Below are 27,418 nucleotides of genomic sequence, written 5' to 3'. Positions count from 1 at the left end.
TTCAGTGTATTACGTGTATCTATATAAAATGTTCAATGGCACTATGAAAGCTTATGGGTTCAGCCCATTACCCCAAGCACAGAAAGGTATCAAAAGTGCACATAGGATTAACTGTTTTTACATTCCTTGAGTAATTCTCATGAAAATCACTTTCTGTGTGAATTAAATCACAAAAACTGCTTTCACTGAATTTAGTTTGTGTTATTGTTGGGTTGAGGTAAGGAAGACTGATATCAAACATCTACAATGCTGTATTTCACCTAACATTTGACACTTATTACAAAAAATGTTCTGCTTTGAAGGCCAATCCTATCAATGTTCTTTGGATTTATCATCACGTGTAACTAAATTATATTAATTTTTAACAGTCTACAAGGGGGGAAAAAACCCTACATTTTTTGTGTTTCTTTTTTCTGTAAAAAAATACTTATTTTAGATTGTTCTTCAACATTTCAGCAGGTGTGTCCTTAAACTGTCAAATTTATCAAGGTTTGACATATCCAATCAGCCCAGGTGGGTTAAGGTGTTCGACTCATAATCTGAGGGTCGCAGGTTTGAATCCCAGTCACGCCAAACATGCTCACCCCTTTCAGCCATAGGGGCATTATAACATGATGGTCAGTCTCATTAATCGTTGGTAGAAGAGTAGTTACCTCTTTCTTTCTTTGTGAACCTGACGATGACCGAAGAAGGTCAGAACATTGTTCGCTCCTCTACGTAAAATATTTTCTCAACACAAACAAGCTGTTTTTACATATATATAACAGTGCTTCCAGTTTATTCAGGAAATGTCTAATACACATTAAAACTGACTACTGAATAACCACTTTTAAAATTAGTTATCCAGTGTGGGAGCTATTGTACTTGCATTTTTAAGTGATGAATTTTCTTTACAGACTGTTCCTTGATTTTGTAACCTTCCCATAGAAATGGTAAACCTTTAACCAACATGTGATACATTTTCAAGTTTATGATTGAAAGTGATTGGTATTAAAATATTATTACGCCATGTTTTTAAAAGTATTTTAATGGAACACATTAAAACTGACTACTGAATAACCACTTTTAAACTGTAAAACTTTGCAACTTTACTGGATGGCATGTCAAACATTAAAGTGTAAGCTCTTTGTATTTTACACTTGCATGAAAGCTACAATGGAGTACGAGTCAGATTTACATACATGTGTGTGTCCATATTTAAGATATTATTACAAACACTCCATTCAGTCTTGGAGGAATAGTGGATTATAAAGTGTATCATAGCTTCAGATAAGTCAACTGCTATTGAGGTGAAGGGGAGCACCCATGTCAGAAAGAGATGTTACTGAAACATTGCACAATTCCCCACTACGTAACAGTTTTGTAAAGAAATACTAGCATAAAATGCACATGCTCCATTTGTCATGCCTGGGTGACCTTCCAGGGGCCTAATATACACAAGTGCCCACCCCTAGTCTGCCACCCAGCGGAGATGTTAGCTAGACATACATAAAAACCTGTAAGTTGAAGTATAATAGGATTTACTATTAAAACAAGTTACTGATTATAGAAGATAACAACTCCTCTCCATACGTGTTGCAGAAGACAGATTGCAAAACTAAGAATACGACACCGTGTCATCTACACAGATACTTTTACAAATTACCAGCTTTGATATTTTCTGTATATGTGATGGGGAAATGTTTTCATGGTTGCGTGTTCATTCTCATAATCATAATTTTGTGTAGTTCCTATTCAAGTTGTTTAACCGTGATAAGACACTTATGACTGAATACCTGGTATGCGATTATTACCAAAATATGAAAGGTACAATGTCATTATTATAAATGTTTATTTGGGTTTTACCATTGTTTTGGGATAATTCAAATCAAAATACAATTTTTTTTTAAGACAAAACTTTAGTCAATAAATTGTTAAACCAAGTTCTACCTTTATATTTATTGTGTGCTAAAATACAACAGAAAAAAGAATTGAAAAGCGCTCATACACACAAGAAAATCAATCCTAATAAAGACCACACACAAGCTAGGAATTTAGATGTGTCACTTATCCATGAAGTGTGGTTGTCCACCGTTTTCCCTTCGCTGGGTCAGGATTTCACAACCAGAGTCTGTCACCAACAAGGTCTGCTCAAACTGGGCAGAACGTTTCCCGTCTTGAGTAACAGCTGTCCAGTCATCTGGCCATAACAAGTCTCTCCATGTTCCTAGTCAGTAACAATGAAAAAGCTCAAGTTTGAAATACTCATAACTATTAGCTAGTGTGGACAAAGAAGAATCTCCAGTAAAGTTAACAAGTCCAATGTGACCTAATGTTAAATCTATTCTATCAAAGTCATCTTAGAACTGACAATAAATAATATATATTTAATTATAAAGTCAATAAAAGTGTATGGTTAGAAAAGAAATTGAAACTTGCTGAGCAATAAAAACAAAATATTATAGTTTATCTAAACGATACATTCCACACAATATGCACCTGAACCACCAAATATCAAATAGAAACAAATGAAACACTGAAATGTTTTCTTTGATTTTGATACTCTAGTATTCACCATCTTATAATTTTTCAACCACACACGCTTTAATCCATTTTACAAGAATTGTTGAATTAAGATTAACAATTTCATGATTAAAAACAAAGTAGATTTATCACTATTTGATTTTATTAAGTTCATGTTATTTAGATCGTAACATGCTGATCATGCTATTAAAGAAAGTTAAGGAAAAAACTGTGTACTTTCTCCTTACAGTAATAGTTTAACATGCACTGCCCATTTCTGAGTGGAGTGGAAAGGTGCATCCATTATATTGGGCAAGCTACTAAACAGTGTGATAAAAACATCAGAGGAATATAGATAACGTAAACAAAACATAATTCCAACTTACGAGATTTTAAAATCAGTAACTAGAGGACTGTAAAAGACTAAAAACAATCACGTTAAGTAAAAGTGAGACACTAGCTGAGCATGATAAAATAACTAATAAAACAGCAGAAAGAAGAAAAACATTAGCAGCAATAGACAAGTTTTAAATACATAAAAAAACTTCAGTAAAGAGAGGTAATACTTAACCCTAACATAGGTTACTAATCTTCTAACTGTAGTTCTCTGAAATTAGTTTCAAAGAAGCACTATGTTTTAAACTTAAAGTTGAACTAAGTTTTAAAATACATTCCAAGATTCAAATGTTAAAGAACATTCTTGTGGTGATGGTGGGTCACAAACATATATCACAGATCTTTTTGGAAATAAAGTTTGATAAAAAACAAAAACAACCTTTTTTCTACAGCTAATAATAAAATACTTTTCAGCCAATATTTTGTATGTGTAGCTCTGTCAGAACTACCCTCAGAGGGTGTTGGTGGCACTTGTGAACAATGCATTTTATACCAATAGTGATACAATACCATTACAAAACAAGTTCTGTAGATAACTGAGAAACATTGCAGGGGATACTATTATTACATGTAACTGTTTTGACAGTAAGTGCAACACCTAACTAACTGTACATGAAACCAAAGTTAAAAATATGTTAAAGATGACAAATTATTAAACACTAACATGATGCAAGTAATGTAGCATGTTTGTTTTTATTTCTCACATGTGAAACATTACTACATGGGTACTTAAACGAGCCTTACAAAGACGCATTCTTTGGTACAGTATATGAAGTGCATGGTAACTCAACTCTTGGGTAAAAGACATATGCATGTTTTAGTTTAGATTATGCAGGTCAAATATTGCTTGAAATATTATATTACTTCTTTGAACTACTAGAGTACACATAAGTGGTGGTTATCATCATGTTTACTGGTTTATTTTTCATATTGACAAAGTATTTCATGTTCAGAATGTTTGAATATAAATGGGGATCAGATAGTATCTCACACTGGATCTGAATAAACTTCAGATTTTACAATATGAAAAAAAAAACAACAACCTCTGTCTTAATCTTTCCAATAATGTCATTACAATAACTGCTAAAAGAATAAAGTGTGATAATTTATCACTTAAACACATACCTTCTGATATCATAGGTTCTATTGTGAAGCAGTGTCCAGCCTTCATTATGCCTACTGCTTTGTTCTCTAGATATGAAATTGATAACATGTTATATGAGAGTAAAACTAATTTTTAGTACATTTAAAACTTTGCCATGTTTTAATGATGTGCACTAAATGAGTTTTCAACAAAGTAGTCATGAAAACATACTTGATATATTTACAGAAAGTTCTTTTTACACCAATTTAAAACTTAGATTACATGAAAACTTCCACATGTAAGCTGTTGCCAAGTTGGAAATCCTAACATTAAGTATGAAACAAAGAAAATGGGCATTGTGTAAAACTTGTTCAACAAATCCAGTCACAAATTTCCTGTAACTAATACACAAAAATAGGTGAAGATGTGAACCATAATTATTGTTAGTTTCCTAGGAAAAGGTAGAACACGAGAGATTAATAATCAAAATGAGCAATAAACCCCAACTTACCTGAAAGACAGAGAGAAATAAACTTCTAAAGGATGGAAACAAGTTTAGTAATTTATGAAAATAAATTCCATTTTCATTTTATTTTAGTTCCAGAGCAGAAAAAGTAGGTTTTAAAATGATGCTGTTTTGATGATCAGCCATGAAGATGTGAGATGGTAAACAAAGATTGGTCCTTATTTTTGTAACTGGTTATTGCAGATGAACTGTAGTTAATGTTAATGAGACTGGTTGACCAAAGGATGAAGTAGCAGTTTATAATATACTTAAAAGTTTTCTTAAAAGAGGTTTTTTTGTATTTCTTTGAAATCCATGCAGTAGGTCACTAAATGAGGAACAAGCAAAAACTGGTAGATTCTTTATTGAACAAGCATTTTAAACTGTGAAGGTTGAAATAAAGACAGTCATATTTACTGTATCTCTTGCACATGATACTGATATTAGAGTCAACACAAGTGTTTCATTAAATAAGGAAAAAAATAGCACCAAGGAATATTTCTGGCTTTGTTCAACCCCGAGAGATTTAGTGGTAAATGAGGAATGTTACGTAAATAACAAAGTTAAAAATGTGTTTTTTGTTACATCTTGAGAACCATTTTTTGCCTATTATTAAATCATAATGAAACTTCAAGACTCAGAGTAAACATCAAACAAGAGAATTAACATTAGGTAAAAATTCTAGTTTTAGTGCAAAACTGTTAAAAGGAAAATTATAATAATATACTGCTACTACTACTACTAATAATAATAACAACAACAATATACTCACTTGAATAATGAGGAACACTTGGAGCTGTATGAAATAACCTGCAACAGAGGAATACCAACCAACAAAGATAAAGAAACTAAATGTCTTGAACTAAAGTATCAATGTTTGAATAAATATTACACATTACCCAAACCACTGAACACAATTCCAATTTAAGAATTCTTAAAACAGTCATAAAATTACACATTACCCAAACCACTAAATACAATTCCAATTTAAGAATTCTTAAAACAGTAAATGGATGAATGTATTAGAAAAAAAAAAAAAATTAAGTAAAAATAAGACATTAGCTAATTACAAAAAATGGATAGCTAGTTGTTACTAAATAAGGTAATTATAAAGAACATTTGACAATAATACCCAGATAGTAAGTCACAAGACTTCATCAAGTTAAAAAAACAATGAAATATAATAATACACAATTGAAAACTGCAGGTAGCAGATAAAATATATGATGGCAAAACATGTCATAGAGAAATTGTCATCTGTTATAAAGTCAAATGCATAAATTGTCTTAAAACACAATTATAGAAACAATGTTTAGAAACACAAGTCATGATTACCTGCTGTCCAGTTGCTTCCAACTGAAACAGCACTTGATAAAACAATGAACTGATAGTATTTTACAGTGAGTTTCTTACCTGTGTATACCATGCCCACAGAAACTTCTCACTACTGAGAACCCATGTGCTTGTACATATTTCTAAATAAAACAATGAACTGGTAGTATTTTACAGCGAGTTTCTTACCTGTGTATACCATGTCCACAGAAACTTCTCACTATTGAGAACCCATGTGCTTGTACATGTTTCTGAATAAAACAATGAACAGATAGTATTTTACAGTGAGTTTCTTACCTGTGTATACCATGTCCACAGAAACTTCTCACTGCTGAGAACCCATGTGCTTGTAATGTTTCTGAATAAAACAATGAACTGATAGTATTTTACAGTGAGTTTCTTACCTGTGTATACCATGTCCACAGAAACTTCTCACTGCTGAGAACCCATGTGCTTGTACATGTTTCTGAATAAAACAATGAACTGATAGTATTTTACAGTGAGTTTCTTACCTGTGTATACCATGTACACAGAAACTTCTCACTACTGAGAACCCATGTGCTTGTACATGTTTCTGAATAAAACAATGAACTGATAGTATTTTACAGTGAGTTTCTTACCTGTGTATACCATGTCCACAGAAACTTCTCACTGCTGAGAACCCATGTGCTTGTACATGTTTCTGAATAAAACAATGAACTGATAGTATTTTACAGTGAGTTTCTTACCTGTGTATACCATGTCCACAGAAACTTCTCACTGCTGAGAACCCATGTGCTTGTACGTGTTTCTGAATAAAACAATGAACTGGTAGTATTTTACAGTGAGTTTCTTACCTGTGTATACCATGCCCACAGAACTTCTCACTACTGAGAACCCATGTGCTTGTACGTGTTTCTGAATAAAACAATGAACTGGTAGTATTTTACAGTGAGTTTCTTACCTGTGTATACCATGTCCACAGAAACTTCTCACTACTGAGAACCCATGTGCTTGTACATGTTTCTGAATTACGTTACCTATTTCTCGATATTTAACTCCTGGTTTCACTACAGCATACAAAGAAAATGGTAGAAAATTAAACACGATGTATATATAAGTTTGTACAGAAAACAAAGTAATAACTATTTAAAGAGCACATGAGCATTTACAGTTGTAGGAAATAACCTAATAACTAGAATGAATTAACTTAGAGAGAAAACAACTGAAATTTATCAGAATACTTGTAGCTGTACGAAATAATCTACCAGCCAGAATGAATTCACTTGAAAATAAAACAAACTAACAACTGTACAAAGAGTTCATCATCAGAAGTAAAACAACAATTTTACAGTCACATTCATAAAGATTATTGAAGTTTAAATCCCAACAAGTTCAGGAGTGACAGTTTCAAATTAAACAGTTTTTGTATGTGAAATTGAGATTTTTGTACATGCAAACAAAGTTGATATAACTATGTAAAAATATAAATATTCAGATTTCAGTTTTTGTGCTATTATTACATTTCAAAATACAGAAAATATTAAATACTTTTATAATTCCAATGGTTTGTTCCACTTCTGCAAAAGATATTTTAACTATTAAAATGTTATAAACACACTTAAAACACCTAATACACAGTTATGTTAAACTGACTGTTCTTACTAGCTAGTTTACTGATATTCACACATTAAAGTTAATAGATTTAGTTAAAACAACAACAACAAAAATTACACAAAAGTACTTTAGTGAGTAAGTCATACAATACAGCCTAATCTGAAAGCTTCCATTAACTTTATCTAAATTTTAATAGGTGTACTGAACAGTTAGATTCTTAAGCATATGCAAAAAAAAAATTAAAAGTTGGAGTCTAAATCTGAACCAGTATATCCCAGTACTTTTAACCCAAGTATAAAACCAAATTATATTGACTTGCCAATGATTAAAAGGTTCAATCCAAGATTAATAAATTGATTGTACACTTTCCCTCCTTGGTAAATTAGTTTAAGTATGAACCCATAACAACAACAATATATCTCAATGAGACCAGCTATAGTGCCAAACAAGTGTTTGAGTATTATATATTGCATGCATCCATGATAAACTAAAAGTTCTGCCCCAGGTTTCTGAGTCAAATGTTTTCCTAATCACTTTAACTGTTGTTTGAAGTCTTCCATTTGTTTCAAAATTTTAATTATTTGAAAATTTTTATGAAAAATTTTTGGTGTTGAATTGAATTTTTAGTACTCTAAATCCAACTCTAAATTATTTTTTCCCACTTGGAAAAAAAACTAAAATTTCAAAATCATTTTTTTACACAAATAACCATAAAATCCAGATAACACTACTGCATGTAAAAGATTCAGCTGTTTGAAGTCGATTTTCCATTTGTGAACAATGTAAGTATGACCAAAGTTACAAGAAGGCCAGAACAATGTGAAGAACAAACACAAAAGGAAAAGAAGTTGCAAAAGCCATGAAATGTATTTTATATTTTTCAACTGTAAAACTGCAAATGACAAAGAATTACTGTATTAGACATTGGACAGAGGTGAATCTATTGGAAAAAACTAAATATGTTCATTAAAATTTCTTATTAATATATATATATTTTTTTTGTTTGGACAGTACAACCCCACACTGGATTCTGACACCCTTTGTCATCTTATAAAAGACAATGACCTTGTATTAAAAAAAAACAATCATGATCACAGATACAAGTGAAAGTTTCTGGATCATGTTGACTTCTTACCATTGATCTAGATTGTTAAATATTAACATAATTCTGTGAAATTGCACAAGATTTCAGATAAAAAGTTTAACATTCAATATAAGGATTCGAAACAGTCCTGCAAGGTTGCATTTTAGAACCTAAAAAAATTATACGTTCTAACCGTATCTAACTGTACTAAGTTTGATCCAAATGCACCCACATCGTAAAATGTGTTAAAAGGTTTTAACAGTCTTGTTCAGGACTACAATCTGGGATATTAACTGATTTAGGTGATATACCTATTAGGTTTTGATTCAATTACATTCCTCACCTATTTCTATTGCTTTCATGAGTGACTCATAAGTAACTTGAACAAGTCTTCTTCCTTCTTCATCCACATTTCCAATAAGAAATGTTTCATTCAGATCTCCATGGAAACCTCTATGATAGACTGTCACGTCCACTGAAGATAAATATATCAAAATACATGTTCAGCATGCACAATACACAAACAATTTACAAAAATGTTACAAGTTCCTACACTGCCAAGTGACTTTATTAACACTGAAATACTTATGGTTAACTATATTACAGTAATATGTTGACAAATCTCCAATTTGGCTGGTATGTCAAATCGATTGGGATATCTTAAAATAATTTTCCCCTTATCTAATTTTGACCAGCAGTTCATTAATTGCTACACTTAAACCATCACATTCAGAACCACATCTACAACATTTCAAGTACGTTTCACTATTACATCATTTAACTTCACATCGGCATGTTGCCTCTTATGAAAAATAGTGCCATGTCTTCTATTTGTCTCATAAAAACAACCCATACTATTTCAGAGTAGCTTGTGTGACAGCTGTTAAAACTGTCTAACATTTCTCATGTAAGTGTAAAAACTTGTTAAAAAAACTTAATAATTGGTCAAAATATTAATGGATATTTTGTCATAAAAATTAATTACTACAGTAACAAGTGAACATCCAGTGATATTAATATTCTTCAGAACACACGAATAGCAATTACCCATGAAAACACAAGCACTGAACAATAGAGAAACAACAGAACCAGAATAAAACAAGATTGTTTAAATTATACTAAACCTATTTTAAGTTTGTTGAAAATTCCTAATAATTTTTTACCCATTCACATTACAATGTCCTAGAAAGAGCTTCATATATGGTACTTACAAAAACATCATTCTGTATAGAATATATTCATTAATAATTTATCACTTCACACACATGCAAGAAAAGTACCTAATCTCCACAAATGTTTCCCAATCCAACCAGAAGACAGTTGAAAATGTGACTCAGTAAGTGGGAGAAACATAAAATAATTACAAAGAATTTTATTTGTGTTTGAAATAAAATTCTTTGTAACTATTTCATTGAGATTAATCCCCTTCTTGTGTCCAAAAATTATAAACTTTAATTATAAAATATTAGAAACAAATGCTGTCCAAACCTGACAAGATATTTAGAATGTTCAGGATATTTATAAACTAAAATTTCACACCTTAATCACTAACAAGTCTCAAAAGTTGGAGACTGAAGTTATTTAAGTCTAAATGAACTTGTTAAACTAATGCATTGTAAGATAATAAAAACAATATAAAACTGGAAAATATTTCTTAGAGTTTCATTGTACAGCATTCTATTACAACAGACTGAAGTAAATGCAAATGAGCACATTGATGGAAAGTATCTACATAATGAGGTGCAGAAAACAATATGAAAGGGTATTTACAACACTAAAATAAGGGGTTCGATTCCCCTCGGTGGGCTCAGCAGATAGCCCAATGTGGTTTTGCTAAGCCCACCGAGGGGAATCGAACCCCTTATTTTAGTGTTGTAAATCCGTAGACATACTGCTGTACTAGTGAGGGCAAGGGCACAAGTTGTTAATCAGTAGAACATGTTAATGAACCAATCATTTCCACCATGATATTTGAAATAACTGAAAACACTAATTCTCATTAATTGATAACTTGAATTGTAACACTAATCGATCAAGCTGAACAACATTGAATTAACTGAAAATAATAATGAGACATCATTACAGTAATAGCAATATTTTGATCACTTAGATGGTTTGAATAAATAAAAAAGTGACAATTGGAAAACAAGTCTTCATTAATTAATTATGTTTTGTGATGTTATTCAACTATAATTTTGATTAATCAATTACTTTATTGATGTTAATAGATGAAAATTTAAATGATTCTCTTAACACTTATAAAAAGTAACCAATATGTTTAATAGAATACAAACACATTAAAAGCATTGAATCAATACTACGATAAAAACGTAACAATAATCTTTAGGATTCTTTCTAGAAGTTTAGCTTACAATGTTAGTTTTTCAAAGCACTCACATTACTAAAGGAAAACATTTTAAATTATAAGTCTTGAAAAAAAATTTAAAAAATTAAAGTTAATTTGTTTCCAATTAAGTATAAAGCAATATAATGAGTTATCTGTGCTCTCCCCACCTCAAGTATTGAAACCCAGATTTTAGTGTTGTAAGTCCACAAACATATTGTGCCACTGGGCAGCTTTAAAGTTTGTACGCGTGCATAAAAACCGAAACTTTTGTAAATAAGTTCACATCCAAAATGTGTAATATAATACCTACTATAAAAATAAAGAAATATTCAGGAAAACAAGTGAATAAAACAATAACTATCATTTCTATGTCTCTTAGAAAAACAAAAGACAATGTTCAAACACATGCAACCCATACTTTTTAATTTAAATGTTTTCATAAAATATGCATTTTTACAACTATAAATAAGGTGGTACAGAAATGAATGAATTAGCAATTATTATTATGCACACAATTTAGAAAATATGACTTTTGGATATCATCCTGTATTACTATTTACTGCATTAAAGAAAGGGTTTCAAAACTGAAGCCCATGAACAGCTCAGGTATACAAGGGGGGATCATTGTAAATACACAAAACACTTGTTTTTTAAATCAATTTGTGATTCACATCTTAAATATATTGTTTGTAATGAAGGTCAGATCCTCAGTATCTACAAATTCATTAGGTGTTAGAGGGGCTTTCTTCAGAATGTGGTTTTTCCTGGAGAGGGAAGGGATGTGGTCTTAGTTTGACTAATTCTCTTCAAATGTATCTGTTCAAAGCATCACAATTTCAAAAGAGTTTCATTTGTACACATCAGAAATGTTCACACAATGCTGCTTCTACTATACTGAATTTATGTGCAACAACCTATATTACTTTCACTCACAGTTTCAAAACTTTCAACAAAAACAACTTTACAATAGAGAAACAAATAAAACCTACCATTGAGCAGATCTCCGTCTTCGAGAGGTCGAGAATCTGGTATTCCATGACAAATCACTTCATTCACAGAACTGAAACAACACGGGTGACTTGTTTTGTAAAACTATCTCTATTTCATAACTTAAAACTTCAACAAATAAAACGTAATAGAGAAAATAAGAACAAATATTCAGAACTATTGTATAAAAAGGGGTTGAGATCTTATCACCTAACTAAAATAGTTCAAGGTGGAAAAGTACATTTTAAATCACTTCTATGCTGCACATAAAAGATGCACATGTGTCTCATCTGTGTGCTCCTACTTTCATTAAAAAATTAACCAGCAATTACTTTCAGGTTCTATCATGATACTTGTAAAAGAAGCAAACTACCAGATGACATACATTAAATTACGAAATGAGGTAAAACATTGTCTGAAATGTGAAACATACTTTAATTAGGTTTGCACAAAGCTTCTGTTTTGACATGAAAATAATAAACAAATACAAGTAGGATAAAGAAAACCCAATTTTAAAACAGTTTTTCTCTCAATCAAAGTTCCACTGACTTAAAATAAAATAAAAGTGAAGATGTTTCTTAACAACAAAAATTTATTTTTGGAATACATATCCACTTTAACAATGTTTGATACATCAGAGGAATCCATTATTGTACAAAGCAAGCTCAACATCACAATATTGTCAAAATCATGCACACCATACATATTGTGATACTGCTGAAATAAAATATACTCTTGAATATTAAGTACACAATATATTATGCCTTGAAGGTACCAAGCTATTAGAAGCATCTTTCTTGAAAAAAAGGAAGTACAAATGTTCTTGGTATACAAATTAAGTTATGGTAGTAAGTATTCTGATGTTATCAAACACCCAAAGTTTTCAAATCAGTACTATAAACTATTGTAAGTTTCTGTTTAGAAAAAATTACTTCACCAATTTAACATTAGCCTAACACTTTTTTTTTCTATAAACACAAGTATATAAACTATTTCTTTAACTGTTTTATTGTGTTTGAAAAATTACATAAAATATTTTCAAGATAGGTACAAAAACAATATTAAAGTAGTCTTTCTACCACAAATAGGCTTCATAATGAGGATTATATTGTCCAATCTTTCTTTTTACAACTCATTAATAAACCAGTCTATTTCATTCTTAAGCTTCCAAATTCCAAAATATTTTCAGCTATAGTATTTGATTTTTATTTAGAAACTTTAATATAACATTCATCTTTCATCTTAAGCATCCCAGTTTAATGTACTTCATAAAATGAAAGTGTAATCATAACAGATCCCTCCTCTAGTTAGCTATTGTAAAATCAACAGCAGTGACGTAGCCCCTCCTCATTTATTGATCTCTAATTCTATATGACAGCAATGAGGTAAGTACAATGTTCACACATGCACACACACAATATTACTGTTATCTAAGGATGGTAATTACAAAAGTATGACTTGTATCTTAACTGTATTTTCTGAAAATCTTAGAATTGTGCAATTTCAATAGGAAACTTGTATGAACATTTTGTTAATGGTTTTTTTCATTTCTCTGGTACTGCAAATTCATCAGATTCTTATTTAAAAATTTGACAAATTATATTGAAAGTAAAATATTTGTAGTAAGACTATTTTAATTATCAAGAGACTCAAACACTTTTTTTATTTATTGATATTTCTTTGACAAGTATTTGAAAACCACTTCAATTATTATAATTACACTCAGTACACATTTTTCAATGGCCATAAATTACTCTTAAAATGTTACACCACAAATACATAACGAGGAACATTAACAGTAAGAACGTTCAAGCTAAGCGACTATATACTATCACTGTTGTAAAAAAGTCAGTATATAAAACCTACATGATCTTAAATGATAAAAACATACAACAAGATAGTGCATTACTTTTAATTTAAAGAAAAAAAAGGAATAAATGATTACAGACATTTTCATATAATCTTGCTCGTAAAAAAACTTACGTGCAGCAAGACTTTGGAAAGCCGTAATAATTGAGAGGAGATGGATAACATTCTCTTTCTATGGAAGCCTGAAAATAATTTTCACAATGATTTATAACATGGAAGCCTGAAAATAATTTTCACAATGATTTATAACGTAAATGATTATACAAATCTGTTAAAAAGTTAGCAATTAAGAGTAGTATGGGCACAAAGTTTTCCATTTAAAGTTCAAATATTGTTTATTTTTAAATTAATCATGAACCCAACTATAAAAAAAACTTTGGACTGTGCATGTAAAACTTCTAGCTAATAGAACCCTTTAGTGTTATAGCTTCATACCCGTCAGTGTTGTAGCCAGCCACAAAGCACCTGAGGTGCGTACCTCAGTCAAAATACTAATATGAAATTTACAATTTTGGAGCATTTCTGAATAGCTGTGATGATTTTCACCTTTCAACAATACATGTATACATGTTTTTTAACATCTTAAAAAAAACTAATATGGCTGTTCAGACTTTTTAACTGGTTCCCTGTCAATATGATTTTTGACTGGCTTGTTTAAGAACAAATCGACATTGAAATGTTTGCTGTGTCTGCAACAGGAAACTAAACCCCGAATGTTAGCACTGAAGTACATAAACTTACCACTGGTGAACCTTTGATTAGCCAATATTTCATCTTGCATTATGAAATTAGTTTAAGTTTCAGAAATATAAATACTTAAATACCAACGATGTTAATTTGTCACCATTTCATTTCACCTCATATCAAAATTACCGGACTGTGTTAAAAATAACCTATAAAACTAAGCAAAACTGATACCGTACCACAAGTCAAAAAATAAATTTTATTTCTGGTTATCTAAATCAATAATGATTTTGTTTGTTTGTTATTAAACACAAAGTTATATAATGGGTTATCCGTACTGTGCCTGCTGCTAGTACTGAAACCTGATTCTTAGCATACAAGCCCCAAGACAACTGAGTCACCAGAGGGCTCTGAAGTTATAAACTATACACATTTCTTTAAGACGTCAATTTTTATACACTAAGTAACCACAAAGGAAGAATTATTTCTGGTTTTGTTAATTATAATATTATAGTATCAAAATCAGACACCAGGATACAAATATGCATGAAACCACACAATTCATTTTTCTTATGGAACACATTGTTTACAATTGTTATAACTACAAGAATCATAATAAAAGTTATAAACTAATAACTGTTTCTGAACAGGAAAAAATAAACAACTCTTATAATGATTTAAATAAAATCCATTGAGAAATTTACCTCGTTAACAAGTCTATCAATTTCATCTGTAGTAACCCCAACCCCGGCTGCTTCTGCTGCAACATCCAAAACTTCACGAGCAAGCTGAAAGAGTACACATAGGGTGTTAAAAGTTCTAGTTTTGACAAAATCCTTTAACATCACAATTGCACCCTTCATCAGTACCACAGTCAACTATGAGGCACCCAAGGTGTGAGCCTTGGTTAAATTCACACTAACAATAACTGTCTCATTGAATGGCTATGTTGCTTAGTCACAAAATATTTTATCCTAGTTGCTTATGTTAGTTAAGGCTCATGTCCTGCCCCTAGTATTCCAGTACCCCCACCAATTTCAAAAGCCACATTCAATATATTTGTGATTAGTTTGTAACGTCCACAGTTAAGAAATTAACTATGTTCTGAATAACATCATGTTAAGAACAAGTGAAGAATATATGAGCATTCTGTATTGCTTCTTTGAAAAGTGTCAAATTACTGTGGTCTATTGCATTACACAAAATGACAAATATTTACACTTCTTCAGACCTAAACAAAACCAAAATAAAATAAATAAAACAATCATTTTGCAGTGACGCCTTTATTGCAGTACACTTCAAAACAACTTATTTAATGTAATCTTACCTCTGTTGAAGAATGGTATTTCTAAATGAAAGCATGATTTCTCACATTCAGAGTTAACTGACCAACAGAAGTTCTAAACCTAAATTCTAAACCAAAGACTATAAAGCCAGATTAAGTTTATTCAATCTTGTGAAAATTTTACCTAAGACAGCTTTCGTATGACTATTATTCTGTAACTCTACAATTTTGAAGTTAAATTTTTGCTTTCACTGAGACAAAATTAATGCTAATTCAACCAATTTTGTGTGTCATGGTTGTCTCAGATATGCATTATTTGTTGTTTTTTTCACCATTAGCAGTGGTGCTGACCAAAATTAGAAGAGTTTTCAGCAAAATAATGATGCTCATCTGTTCTGGCATATCCCTCTCAAAATATTGATGCTCATCTGTTCTGGCATATCCCTCTCAAAATAATGATGCTCATCTGTTCTGGCATATCCCTCTCAAAATAATGATGCTCATCTGTTCTGGCATATCCCTCTCAAAATAATGATGCTCATCTGTTCTGGCATATCCCTCTCAAAATAATGATGCTTTCATCTGTTCTGGCATATCTCTCTCAAAATAATGATGCTCATCTGTTCTGGCATATCTCTCTCAAAATAATGATGCTCATCTGTTCTGGCATATCCCTCTCAAAATATTGATGCTCATCTGTTCTGGCATATCCCTCTCAAAATAATGATGCTCATCTGTTCTGGCATATCCCTCTCAAAATAATGATGCTCATCTGTTCTGGCATATCCCTCTCAAAATAATGATGCTCATCTGTTCTGGCATATCCCTCTCAAAATAATGATGCTCATCTGTTCTGGCATATCTCTCTCAAAATAATGATGCTCATCTGTTCTGGCATATCTCTCTCAAAATAATGATGCTCATCTGTTCTGGCATATCCCTCTCAAAATAATGATGCTCATCTGTTCTGGCATATCTCTCTCAAAATAATGATGCTCATCTGTTCTGGCATATCTCTCTCAAAATAATGATGCTCATCTGTTCTGGCATATCTCTCTCAAAATAATGATGCTCATCTGTTCTGGCATATCTCTCTCAAAATAATGATGCTCATCTGTTCTGGCATATCTCTCTCAAAATAATGATGCTCATCTGTTCTGGCATATCTCTCTCAAAATAATGATGCTCATCTGTTCTGGCATACCCTCTCTCATCTGTTCTGGCAAAAATCTGTTCTGGCATATCCCTCTCAAAAACTTCTTTCAAAGATATCTTAGTCACTCTCAAAAAAAAAAAAACAAATAAGTGTTAATTTTTGTTGGTGAATTTTTTGATGAAAATCTCTGTCAACAAGTTGTTTCTTTTGCTTCTGTCAACAGTGATGATGAATGGGTAAAATTCTTCAAGAATTATGTTTATAACATGATGACAAGGTGATTGTAACAACTAACTAAGACTAGAGAAATCAGCTTTGATAACACTAAGATAGCATACACTTTATTAGAAATATGTTACACACATAAATGGGTTTATAAATAAAACATCTCCAATAAAAATGTTTGCCTGCAGTTAAAAAGAAATGAGAACATTTTAACTTTGTAACTTCTCAGAGCCCACAATCACTTGTATAAGATGACCTTGAGAACATTTAAACTTTGTAGCTTCTCAGAGCCCACAATCACTTGTATAAGATGACCTTGAGAACATTTAAACTTTGTAGCTTCTCAGAGCACACAATCACTTGAATAAGATGTACACAACCTGCAACTATTCATATGCACCTATGTAAGTAAAATTATACACTATTGTTAAACAAATTACATATTATTAGAGAATAAGACCTATTTCAAGCAAATAACAGAATGTATTTCAAGTTTTATTTTAGAAACAAACTACAGATCTATGACACTTTTCACAGTTGTTTTTCAGATTAAATTTTTGTGTTAAATTATATTTTTTTCTATAAAAAGGCATCAGATAAGCTTTACATTTAGAGAGTATGGTACAACTGGCAAAATATTCTGGTTTGTCAAAATCTTTTTTCAGTGAATATTATTGCCAAGTTTATCGTATTCAACCAAAGCACATAAATACATTTTTTTTTTTAAAGAATATAATTATTATATTATAATTATTAGGTACAAGTTGACTCTGATTAATGACACTGTTAGAAAAAAATATTGTTACCTAGCCTGACTTCAGAAAGTTTAAAATGTCAGGTCTTAAGTCACCATTAAATCTCTCAATTTATTCACTTTCTTTTTTATATTTAGAACCTGAAGTGATGACTACAGCAACTGGCAAAATGAAGTATCAGAAAAAACATGTTAATATTAATCAAGAAATTGAATACGTGTGCAAACAACTAAATCAAATTATACAAATTTTGTGAATCAAAATTAAAGACTATTTAACAGGATGACATCATGTTACTTTTGTTGTGCTCTCACATTTAAAATGCTTAAACTAATTTCATTAAATTTTGTACACAGTTTTCACATAATATAGAAAGTACCTGAGAAGGTGATATAATTTGGTTTGGTATTTATTAATATTTAAGGTTACAAACATTCACAAATTTTGTTGTTAAGTATTTTAAGAAACATTGAAAATAATTCATTTTAGAATTTTTTTTGCACCATGTACTAACAAATAGTATCTTCTACAATTGTTTTTGCAACAAAACTATAATTGTTGTGTCTGTGTTCTATTAACAGAATAATCAATCTCATCTCTTCATAAAAACATTTTAATACAAAGAAAGTATTAAAAAAAACAATTCAAAATATTATTGACCAGAAAGTTACATATTATAAAACTTATTAAATATAATCTATTTATCATTTACTTTTATTTGTTACTTATCTTTACCTTTGCCTTTACAATTATGTAGCCACAAAGAGAGAATAAAACACTGTTGAACATTAAAACACAGGTGGATATAAATAAAATTCCATTTAAATTCTAGACTTAAACCAACAGATGCAATATTTCCCCACTAATTCTTATTCAAGGTCAATTCTTCTCTAATAATCATAGATTGTTTTAAGTAACTAAAAAAATATTGCATAAACATGTTTGAGTAAAAAAACTTCATTAATATCACACAAATAAAAAAAAGGTTTTCTTTCATCGCAGTAGGTTCTTGTTGGCCCGGCATGGCCAGGTGGTTGAGGCATTCGACTCGTAATCCGAGGGTCAAGAGTAGAATCTCCATTACACCAAACATGCTTGCCCTTTCAGCCATGGGGGCAGTATAACGTGATGGTCAATCCCACTATTCATTGGTAAAAGAGTAGCCCAAGAGTTGGTGGTGCGTGGAGATGACTAGTTGCCTTCTCTCTAGTCTTACACTACTAAATTAGGGACTGCTAGTGCAGATAGTCCTTAGTAGCTTTGTGCAAAATTCAAAACAAACCAGGTTGTTGTTGCACCCTTCCTAAATACTGTTACCCTCATGCCTTCTCATATAGGAATATTCCTTTGGTTTTAAGACAAACATGTCATAAAGGTTACTATGAATGAAAATAAGCTCATAAGAAACTAGCAACCAAAATCAGGTTTGTGGGTTGTTCTTAAATAAGTAAACTTCATATCTGAATCTTTTGTTCTTCATTATAAAAACTTCCACCAGTTACTTTTACAGTGATGAGGTTAAACAAGAATTTCATTTGTAAAATCATTTTCATCCATTGGTTCTATCTTGTTTGAAAGCTAAGATTTATTAGATACTGTAACTTGCCGTGACATCATAAAATCCTCTAAATACAAAAATATTGAAATAATTATTAAGAAAAAAGGAAGGTCAAACAAGAAATAAAACCTTGAATAAGTATATTCTTAAGGACTGCCAGAGTCTTGGTAGGTCAGGGCACTAACCTTCTGACCACTTGCCCTGAGGGTAATCTTTGTAAAATATTTGCTTGCCCACACTTAGGAATCACTGTCCCAAATAAAAACTGCAACAGACTGACAACAGACAGAGAAACCATTTCAGTAACTGACTTCAATAACAAAGAACAAGTGTAACATAATAAGTATTTTAATATCTGTAAAACTAAAAACTTCAAAATACAACAATACTCAATGAAAACATTGAAACTTTCAGAGGTTTGTAGTTACTCCTCATACAATAATTATAAGCATCTTCATCATCAGGTGTGTCACTTGAACATGTTAATTATCCTGGCAGACTAGACTAGATGGACAAGAAGTAGTATAAAGTGGACTTGTACTGAGTAACACCTGTTAACAGTTACTCTGGTAACTATGGTTGAGTACACTGGTAAGTAGTAGGTAGACCACACTTAGTCATTAAGGTAATAAGGCCTCCTGGTACAAGATTGAGTCCACCAGTATTCCACTGCTCTCCTGGAGTTAAACTCAACCAATGTTGGACCATTTATTGCTATCCTCATGAGGATGGACAGTATGACTGGATCCAGACTGACTCTCCAGTCACGCTTGATTTTCTTTATAATGGAAAATCCTCTTTCACAAGATACTGTGTTCATTAGCAGTGTGAGAATGATTTGTGCCAAAAAATACAAATTTGGAAATCTGTTGGAGAACTGAAGAAAAATTGAATTCCAGAAGTGGTCAAGGTGCATGCCTTGAACATTGTCTCACTTCTGAAAGAACGCCTCAAGGTCAAACCACTCATGTGATGCTGCAGTATTATCATAGACTACATCCTGAAGAGGCTGTTCAAAATAAGCTGCCACAATGTTCATTTGATCTACCCCAAACACAGCAAGAGCTTCTTGAGGTTCATTGAAAGGCCAGTCTCTTAGATCAAGCACCAAGGCCACCTGCATTAGCTCCTTCTCCAGAAAATGTCTAAAACTTTTCTGAATATGATCTATGATTCTCTGCAATATGCATTATTTTGCATTTTCAAACTGTTGAAGATCCTGATCATGTTTGGTGGGCTCAATTGCCTTCACAAATGTCTTGGATAAAGCATTTTAGATTTTCTCCATTTATACGTTTAAAGCTCTCTATAGCAAGCACAAAGGTATTCAGTGCATCAAGTGAGCCAGTTAGAGTAGCATAGTCATGTTGGAAGCTCAAGCTCAAGTGCTCTATAGAGATGAGGAGCCATCTTGTCCCTAGTATGTCCATAGGTTTTAGTGTTTTTTATTCTAGAGCATCACTGACACTTCTTAATTCCTACCTTGCTTTGGCACTCAAATGATACTGTTTATAAAGTCGTTAATGAAGGTCTTTTATGTCCAATAAAAACCTTTCTTCCTTCACAGCATCCAACAGTCCCCTTTCAAACAGGTGGGCCACACATCACACTCCAACTAACCATGGCATTCCATCTTTAGTAAGAAGTGTGATTAGTCCATTTTCTGCTCCAGTATTGACAGAAGCACCATCAGTACCTATACTGGTTGTCTTTCTTTTCCAGTTCTCCACACCAACTGTCTCAAATATTCTTTCAATTTGCTGTTTTAAATCATGTGACAGTACCACTGGGTGGGGCCTGCAAGTCCAAAAATTTTGTTGCAACATTTCCATCCTCAACAAATACAATTTCTTCTTCAATTACTCCAGTGTCTGTAGATTCATCTGACATGAAGGAAAACACTGCAGCATTAAGATCTACACACAGATCTTGCATCACTGATGTCACTAATACATGTGACAAAGTTTTTTGCCAATTTGTCATTTATATAAGTGTCTCCCAGCTGCACTCCATTTATTTTCTGTAACTCGCATAAAAGCCCAAAATGAGAAAACAGTCACTCTGTTACTGCTAAGTAATAAGCAGTAGTGAAAAGTTTCAGTTTCTCAGGCTGATTAGCATGTAAATTTCTCAGGTGTGTTCAAGCCAACTTATATTGTGGGCTTTGATCAATTGTAGACAAAAATTACTAGTACATTTTACAAAGACACTATCATCCTGGCACACATTTTTGTGGCTTTCACATGCTTTGCTAAATATTTCAATAATTTATTGATCAAACTTTAACCAAGGAAATGCTTCTTCCCATTTCAGCAGGTAACTCTGTGATTGCTTCTCCAAGTCACACCTTTTATTGCGTTCTGCCAAAGACTGCTTGATCTTGCTGCCGAGGCAGAAGGAATGGCCCCACTATGACCACTGACACTCACAGTGGTGCCTCCTTTTTCCTCGACTATTTGTCCTAATTCTTGTCATCTTCACTATAGAGTTCCTTTCACTTTGTGCAACTACTGTCTTTACTAATATCACTTTCTGTATTCAATTCTAAACTCTCATTATCAGAATTCCTTTGCTTTTTAAAATATTTCACCAAAGTCATATTCTTTGGTAAAACCACATATTAATGACAGACAACAAGAATGGCTATCCCGTTTATTGGATGCATGGACTTACTGGGCTATGTAAATTACATGGAGACAGCCAGATATCAGAGTCTGTTCACAAACATCGCTGGCTCTGAAACCCTATGACCCGAAGGTGAAGTCATTGGCACACAGAAACTACCGAACAAGGCTGTACAATTTAGTTTACACGCGGACCTTGTAATCTATATGTTACAACACGTGTCACCAGTGCAGCAGGGGAAGGATCTGTAATGAAAGAAATCGCGACTTGTTTGCTCAACTTTCAGTTTCATTACATGCTGTTATTGCCCATCATTGGCAAAAATCCATTAAAAATGACCAATAAAACAATTATTTATATGTAAAATATCACTTGCCCACTCAGGAAATAGACATAGCAGTGATTGTTGCTTGCAGGTAACATTTATGTGCCCTGGGACGTCAGGCAGTCATTAATTTCAAGCCCTTTAGATATAATCTGAGAAAATGGGATGTACATAAAAATTCTAAAACGTGTTTAAGGGCTCTGTTTACATATGATGAGTTATGTACAGCTCAAACTTCAAAGAGTTTTTGCATTTGTTTTTGCAAATTACGCTAAATATGTTTCATACAATTATGAAATATTGTTGAAATAAAATTAGAATTACTATTTTCATTTAAATTATGAAATCTGCTATGCAAGAATGCCCTTCATACAAAATTGTTGCCTGATGGCCATAATAAGGTTAATATATTTGTCCTACATTTTATTCAACTTAGTTATACTTTTCCAATATGATAAAAAAAAATCAGAATATATCAGTGATAACCCCTTGGGATAGGGTTAGCTGAGTCACTTATATCCAATAACTATGAAGTTTTATTTTCCTCTTTAGGACTAATTTTGTCACAAAAAACTGTGGATTTTCTGACACAGAGTAGAGGGTGTTGCAGTTCTGTTCTTTCAGCAGTAGCAGCTCCATAACCCACAGAAGAAATGATAGTCTCTTAAACTGTGTGTGTGTGTGTGTGTGTGTGTATGTGTGTCATATTTCAAAAACATCAGAAAACACCTTTATCAAATCTGTTTCTTCCCATTCTGATGGGTAGCATTGTTTTTTATGTTCAGTGTTTAACACTTTTGAATCACTGTTAACTGTCACTTCTTTCTTGTTTATTTTACATTTTATTTACAAAGTCTATTAAAAATATTTCAATGTTCTCAGAAAAAGAAAACCCACAGTTTTTTTTTAACTTATACCCAGCCTATATATATACCACAGTAATCTTCTTTCTAAAACAGAAGAAAAATTTCCAATTAAATACTTAACTAGTTTCCTAATTCAAAAATCTCTATTGTTATTAAAAAAAAGGAGACTTAACACTATCCCCCCTAAATGTTACCCCAAGATAACAGTTCTGCTAAGACAGTGAAAAACCGATAATAAATATGCCTACTTACAAAAGTCAGACACTAAGAAAATCTACACACACTCAAGCTTCCTCAAAGGTACTTCTATGACTCAAGTGATTAAGCTAAATGTCACCATACTGATTATGTATTACAAACAATCTAGGAAAACATGACAAAAGACAAGTACAAAATCTGTTTCTGGATATCAAGCTGCAACTTCTCTATTAATTGTAAATCTTAAGACTATATTACTCTTTATTTTTGGATTATTATGTTAATGTATTCTTTAAATGCATACAGATCCAAATTCTACAGTTTCATACCTTACACACGACTTTCATTCCTTCTATTTCTTCATCATCTAGAACTTTTATATGAGAGGATCCCTTTACAGCTTGTTCACTAAGAGGCCAACCTGAGAAACAGATGAAGGTGCTTACTTCATGGTATAAGTTTTGTTTTCATTAAATACACACACACACATCTTTTAATTGGATTTCTTGATATGCTACTTGGACAAAATATATAGAACTCTGATTTACATTTTTAACAACTGCCATATTAATCAGTCCAGAGTATTGATGAGGGCCAAAGGAAAAGGAGAGGGCATTTTGAAAAGGTTAGGGTTGTTCTGATTGGACAAAAATGAAGACATGTGGCACTATTTTCAAGGTCTAATTGGGCCAGATCCTGGACAACAAGAACCAGCATGAAGAAGTTAACTTGCATATAGCAAGTACAACAATGCAGCAATGACACATCCTTGAAATGTTCTAGAAATAAATGCTAATGTGACGGTTTAAGTGTAGCAAGGAGAGATTTTGTTCGAAGATTTCCCAACTGATTTAACATTCCAGTTGAATCAAAGATTTGAAAATCAATTATTGTACTGACAGTGAAACATAAAAAAAATGGCACAATAGTATTGTCAACTTCAAAAAAAGGAACTGGAACAATACATAAGTAATCATTAGTTTTAACATTTTGTGAAATAAACAGCACAGTAAAGCCAAAAGATGCAGTGTTAGCATTCAAACAGTTCATGATGCATTTGAAAACATTTCACTAATGATTGTCAAATAAAAATTTTTGCAAAGAAAAGTAAATACTTATTAAAAAGAAACTGAACGTAGGAATGGCTAGCATCATCCCTACTTAATAGTACAGACAAGAATTAACATATCAAAAAATATATAACTGTTCAATCATAAACAAGTTAATTCTCCTAACATTTTATTACACTGTGTGTCTATGCTAGTATGAACAGATACTACAAATGCCATCCCCACCATCTTGTTTACATTGTTTTTGAAGGATTGATATAAGCCATCTATACATTTACCCCCTTTTGTTTTGGAAAAAGTATTTACTGTTTTTAAAAAATTTTTAATGCAGTGTTTCAATAAACATATAAAGGTTGTTTTTATAACCAAGCACAAAATATTATGAGGTTCCAACTGTAATATTTATTGTTTATCTATTACTTAATAATTATTGCTGTTTTAGTCTGTATCTAAACTTTTTAAAGGAATACCAAATTTCCGTAAGAAAACTAGCTTCAAACAGTAATGATAATACTGTTTACACTAAAATTATGTTTTGTTTTTTAAAATTACTACCAAATATTAGTAATATTTATTAAAGTAAATACTCCATTAGAAACTATGTTAACTCAGTGAAACTGATTAATACCATTATTTTGGTTTTTGAGTTATGTCATAAACTAAGTAGAAAAAAAGAAAGAAATTCAAACTTTTTGCTGTATTGACAGATATCCCCGATACTTGTATCATTACACAAATAAAGTTATGAAGATATCCCTGATACTTGTATCATTACACAGATAAAGTTATGAAAAGAAACACTGTATTCTAATGTGAAGTTCTGATGTTCTATTGAGGAGATATTTAAAATACCATTTCAATCACCAATCTGAGTCATCCCTACATAGGCAGTGCTGCCACCTGCCTGATAAGAAGGATGGTAACATCATAATATAATCCATATAAATTTCATAATGACATACTTTCATTAATATTTAGTTGTTTTTGTCTTGAAAACTGTGCTGGGTTTCATTTAACAAGATCTATCTAACAATCCTAAATCACCAGTTATTGGAACAATCTTTCTGTTGACCATCCCAAGTTCAGTACTGAAAGATCCTGGATTGACTCATGTGGCAGGTTTTTAACTTGAAGGTAATAACAACAGACAGTTTTTCTTTTGCTTGACTTTGAACTTAAGCTGGTATTTAAGTTAACTGGTAAAATACCAGTTAACTAATATTTAAACAGTAACCATCAAGAAGTATTGGCAATTTTGTCACATTGTCCAGGCATGATTATGAATACTCAGATCAACGGTAAACAATAGTTAAAATTATTTTTCAAAAAAGCTCATTGAAAGCATAAATTTTCAAAAACATATGTATAAAACTTGATAATGTATGTCTTTTCATGGAATATATTAAGTTTTATGTATTCAAATAATACAAACAAATACAAAACATCATATTGTCAAAATGTCATGATATGACAGCTGATAATGGTAACCGTGATGTGATGCTGGTTACAAAAGATTGGTCACTCAAATCCTTTTTTGTTTTTCAGTGTTTATGTGACACACAGAAGGATGTTATATCCTGCATTCATCAAAAGCTCTATGGAAACTGTTGAAAGAGGGTTTCAAAATTCAGAACTGATTGGTTGCAATGTAACAGAGAGATACAAGCAAGATATTGTTGATACTCTTTGGTTTCAACAATACTACCCCAACAAAGCAGCACTTATTGTAACAGCACAATTCAGTGAAACAGTGCATGACATCATACATGCTCTTACTACTCAAATTGCAGCAGATGCTACAAAAATAAATGAGCTAGTTTAATGTATGCCTTTTCCATGCCAACAATCTGACATTTTTATAAATATAGAAAATTTGTTCAGAAGTTAAAATGTTTCTAAATTGAAAATGTATTTCCAATAATACTCACCTCCGCTGACACTATAGCTATTTCTCAATTTCCAGGGCTTCCACTTTGCAAATCTAAGCATTAAGAATACTTGCTTCAGTCTTTTATACCCTACATGAATGCCTCAAGCAAATTCTAATTAGTTCCTATATCAAAACAGGAACAGAATACAAGTAATTATCAGCATAGGCCAGCTCCAACAGGAGAGCTAAAGTTCTACAATGTGTGGTTAGGTTTAAAGGGCCATGGTAACTATATCCCATTCTGATGGCTAGAGCTATTAGACCATAATGTTACATACATACATACACACTCTTTTTAAGCCCCAACCTGGAACCACAGCATGATGCAGTTCTAACTACTAGAGTCAGGATGAGAAATTAAGCAACACCTAGGTGGACAAACTTTCTCCTTTACCTAAGAAGTTCAAAAGGCAACATCCTAGGCATGGAAATTGACAGGATTGTATATGCTGTACTCGACCATCAGAACATCTGTTCTGGAATTATGAACATTCATCCTCATTCTCCATCCAAGTTAACTAGGAGTATTCCACTTGCTCCTGGAATTATGGAGAGGACATGAAATCTGTGCTCAACCAAGAATCTAGGATGGGATCACCTTGTCCAAAATTATGAAGAGATAGTGAACCATCCTTTCTTGAACAGTATACAAAACCAGCATTGATCAAAAAGAAAGGCCATGCATTCCACAACTAGATATCTTCATATGAACTCTGAACTGGAATTATGAATAGGCTCCCTTAGAGACTGGTGCCACTCTTACTTACATCAAGGAAAATTCATCCAGACCCTAGTAAAAGGTCCTCCAACATTTCACCTCAAAAGCTCTGGAGGAAAAGCCAGTGAACTGAAACTGGTGGGTCATAAAGACTCCAAAGTCTCACAAATAGAGTCTTTGAAGGGAGAAGGGAAGAGTCCTGAGGAACAATACTCTAGAAACTGTGCTGAAATAGGTGAACCAAATTTCCTACATTTTTAAAATCAAGTCAATTCCAATTTATTCAACCTAAAAATTAGCAGGAACATGACTATCCATGAG

The 27,418-nt window shown here is 32.0% G+C and overlaps 1 protein-coding gene across 1 annotated transcript in view; it reads right to left on the bottom strand.

Annotated features, from left to right (window-relative positions):
* Positions 1 to 1,820: 1,820 nt before the first annotated feature.
* Positions 1,821 to 27,418, bottom strand: part of LOC143246552 (methionine aminopeptidase 1) — a 38,198-nt gene continuing 12,600 nt past the window's right edge. The window contains exons 5-13 of the mRNA XM_076493448.1: positions 23,709 to 23,800; positions 15,091 to 15,174; positions 13,817 to 13,884; positions 11,836 to 11,906; positions 8,843 to 8,974; positions 6,763 to 6,868; positions 5,260 to 5,297; positions 4,024 to 4,089; positions 1,821 to 2,206 (exon numbers count right to left, since the gene is read on the bottom strand). Coding sequence (XP_076349563.1) covers positions 2,043 to 2,206; positions 4,024 to 4,089; positions 5,260 to 5,297; positions 6,763 to 6,868; positions 8,843 to 8,974; positions 11,836 to 11,906; positions 13,817 to 13,884; positions 15,091 to 15,174; positions 23,709 to 23,800 — 821 coding nt within the window. The 3' untranslated portion in view covers positions 1,821 to 2,042. The remainder of the gene's footprint in view (positions 2,207 to 4,023; positions 4,090 to 5,259; positions 5,298 to 6,762; positions 6,869 to 8,842; positions 8,975 to 11,835; positions 11,907 to 13,816; positions 13,885 to 15,090; positions 15,175 to 23,708; positions 23,801 to 27,418) is intronic.

This window comes from Tachypleus tridentatus, chromosome 3 (assembly GCF_004210375.1).
Source record: "Tachypleus tridentatus isolate NWPU-2018 chromosome 3, ASM421037v1, whole genome shotgun sequence".
Classification (NCBI taxonomy): Eukaryota; Metazoa; Arthropoda; class Merostomata; order Xiphosura; family Limulidae; genus Tachypleus; species Tachypleus tridentatus.
Note: the sequence above shows the minus strand (reverse complement) of the source record. Positions and strands in the feature narration are given on the sequence as shown.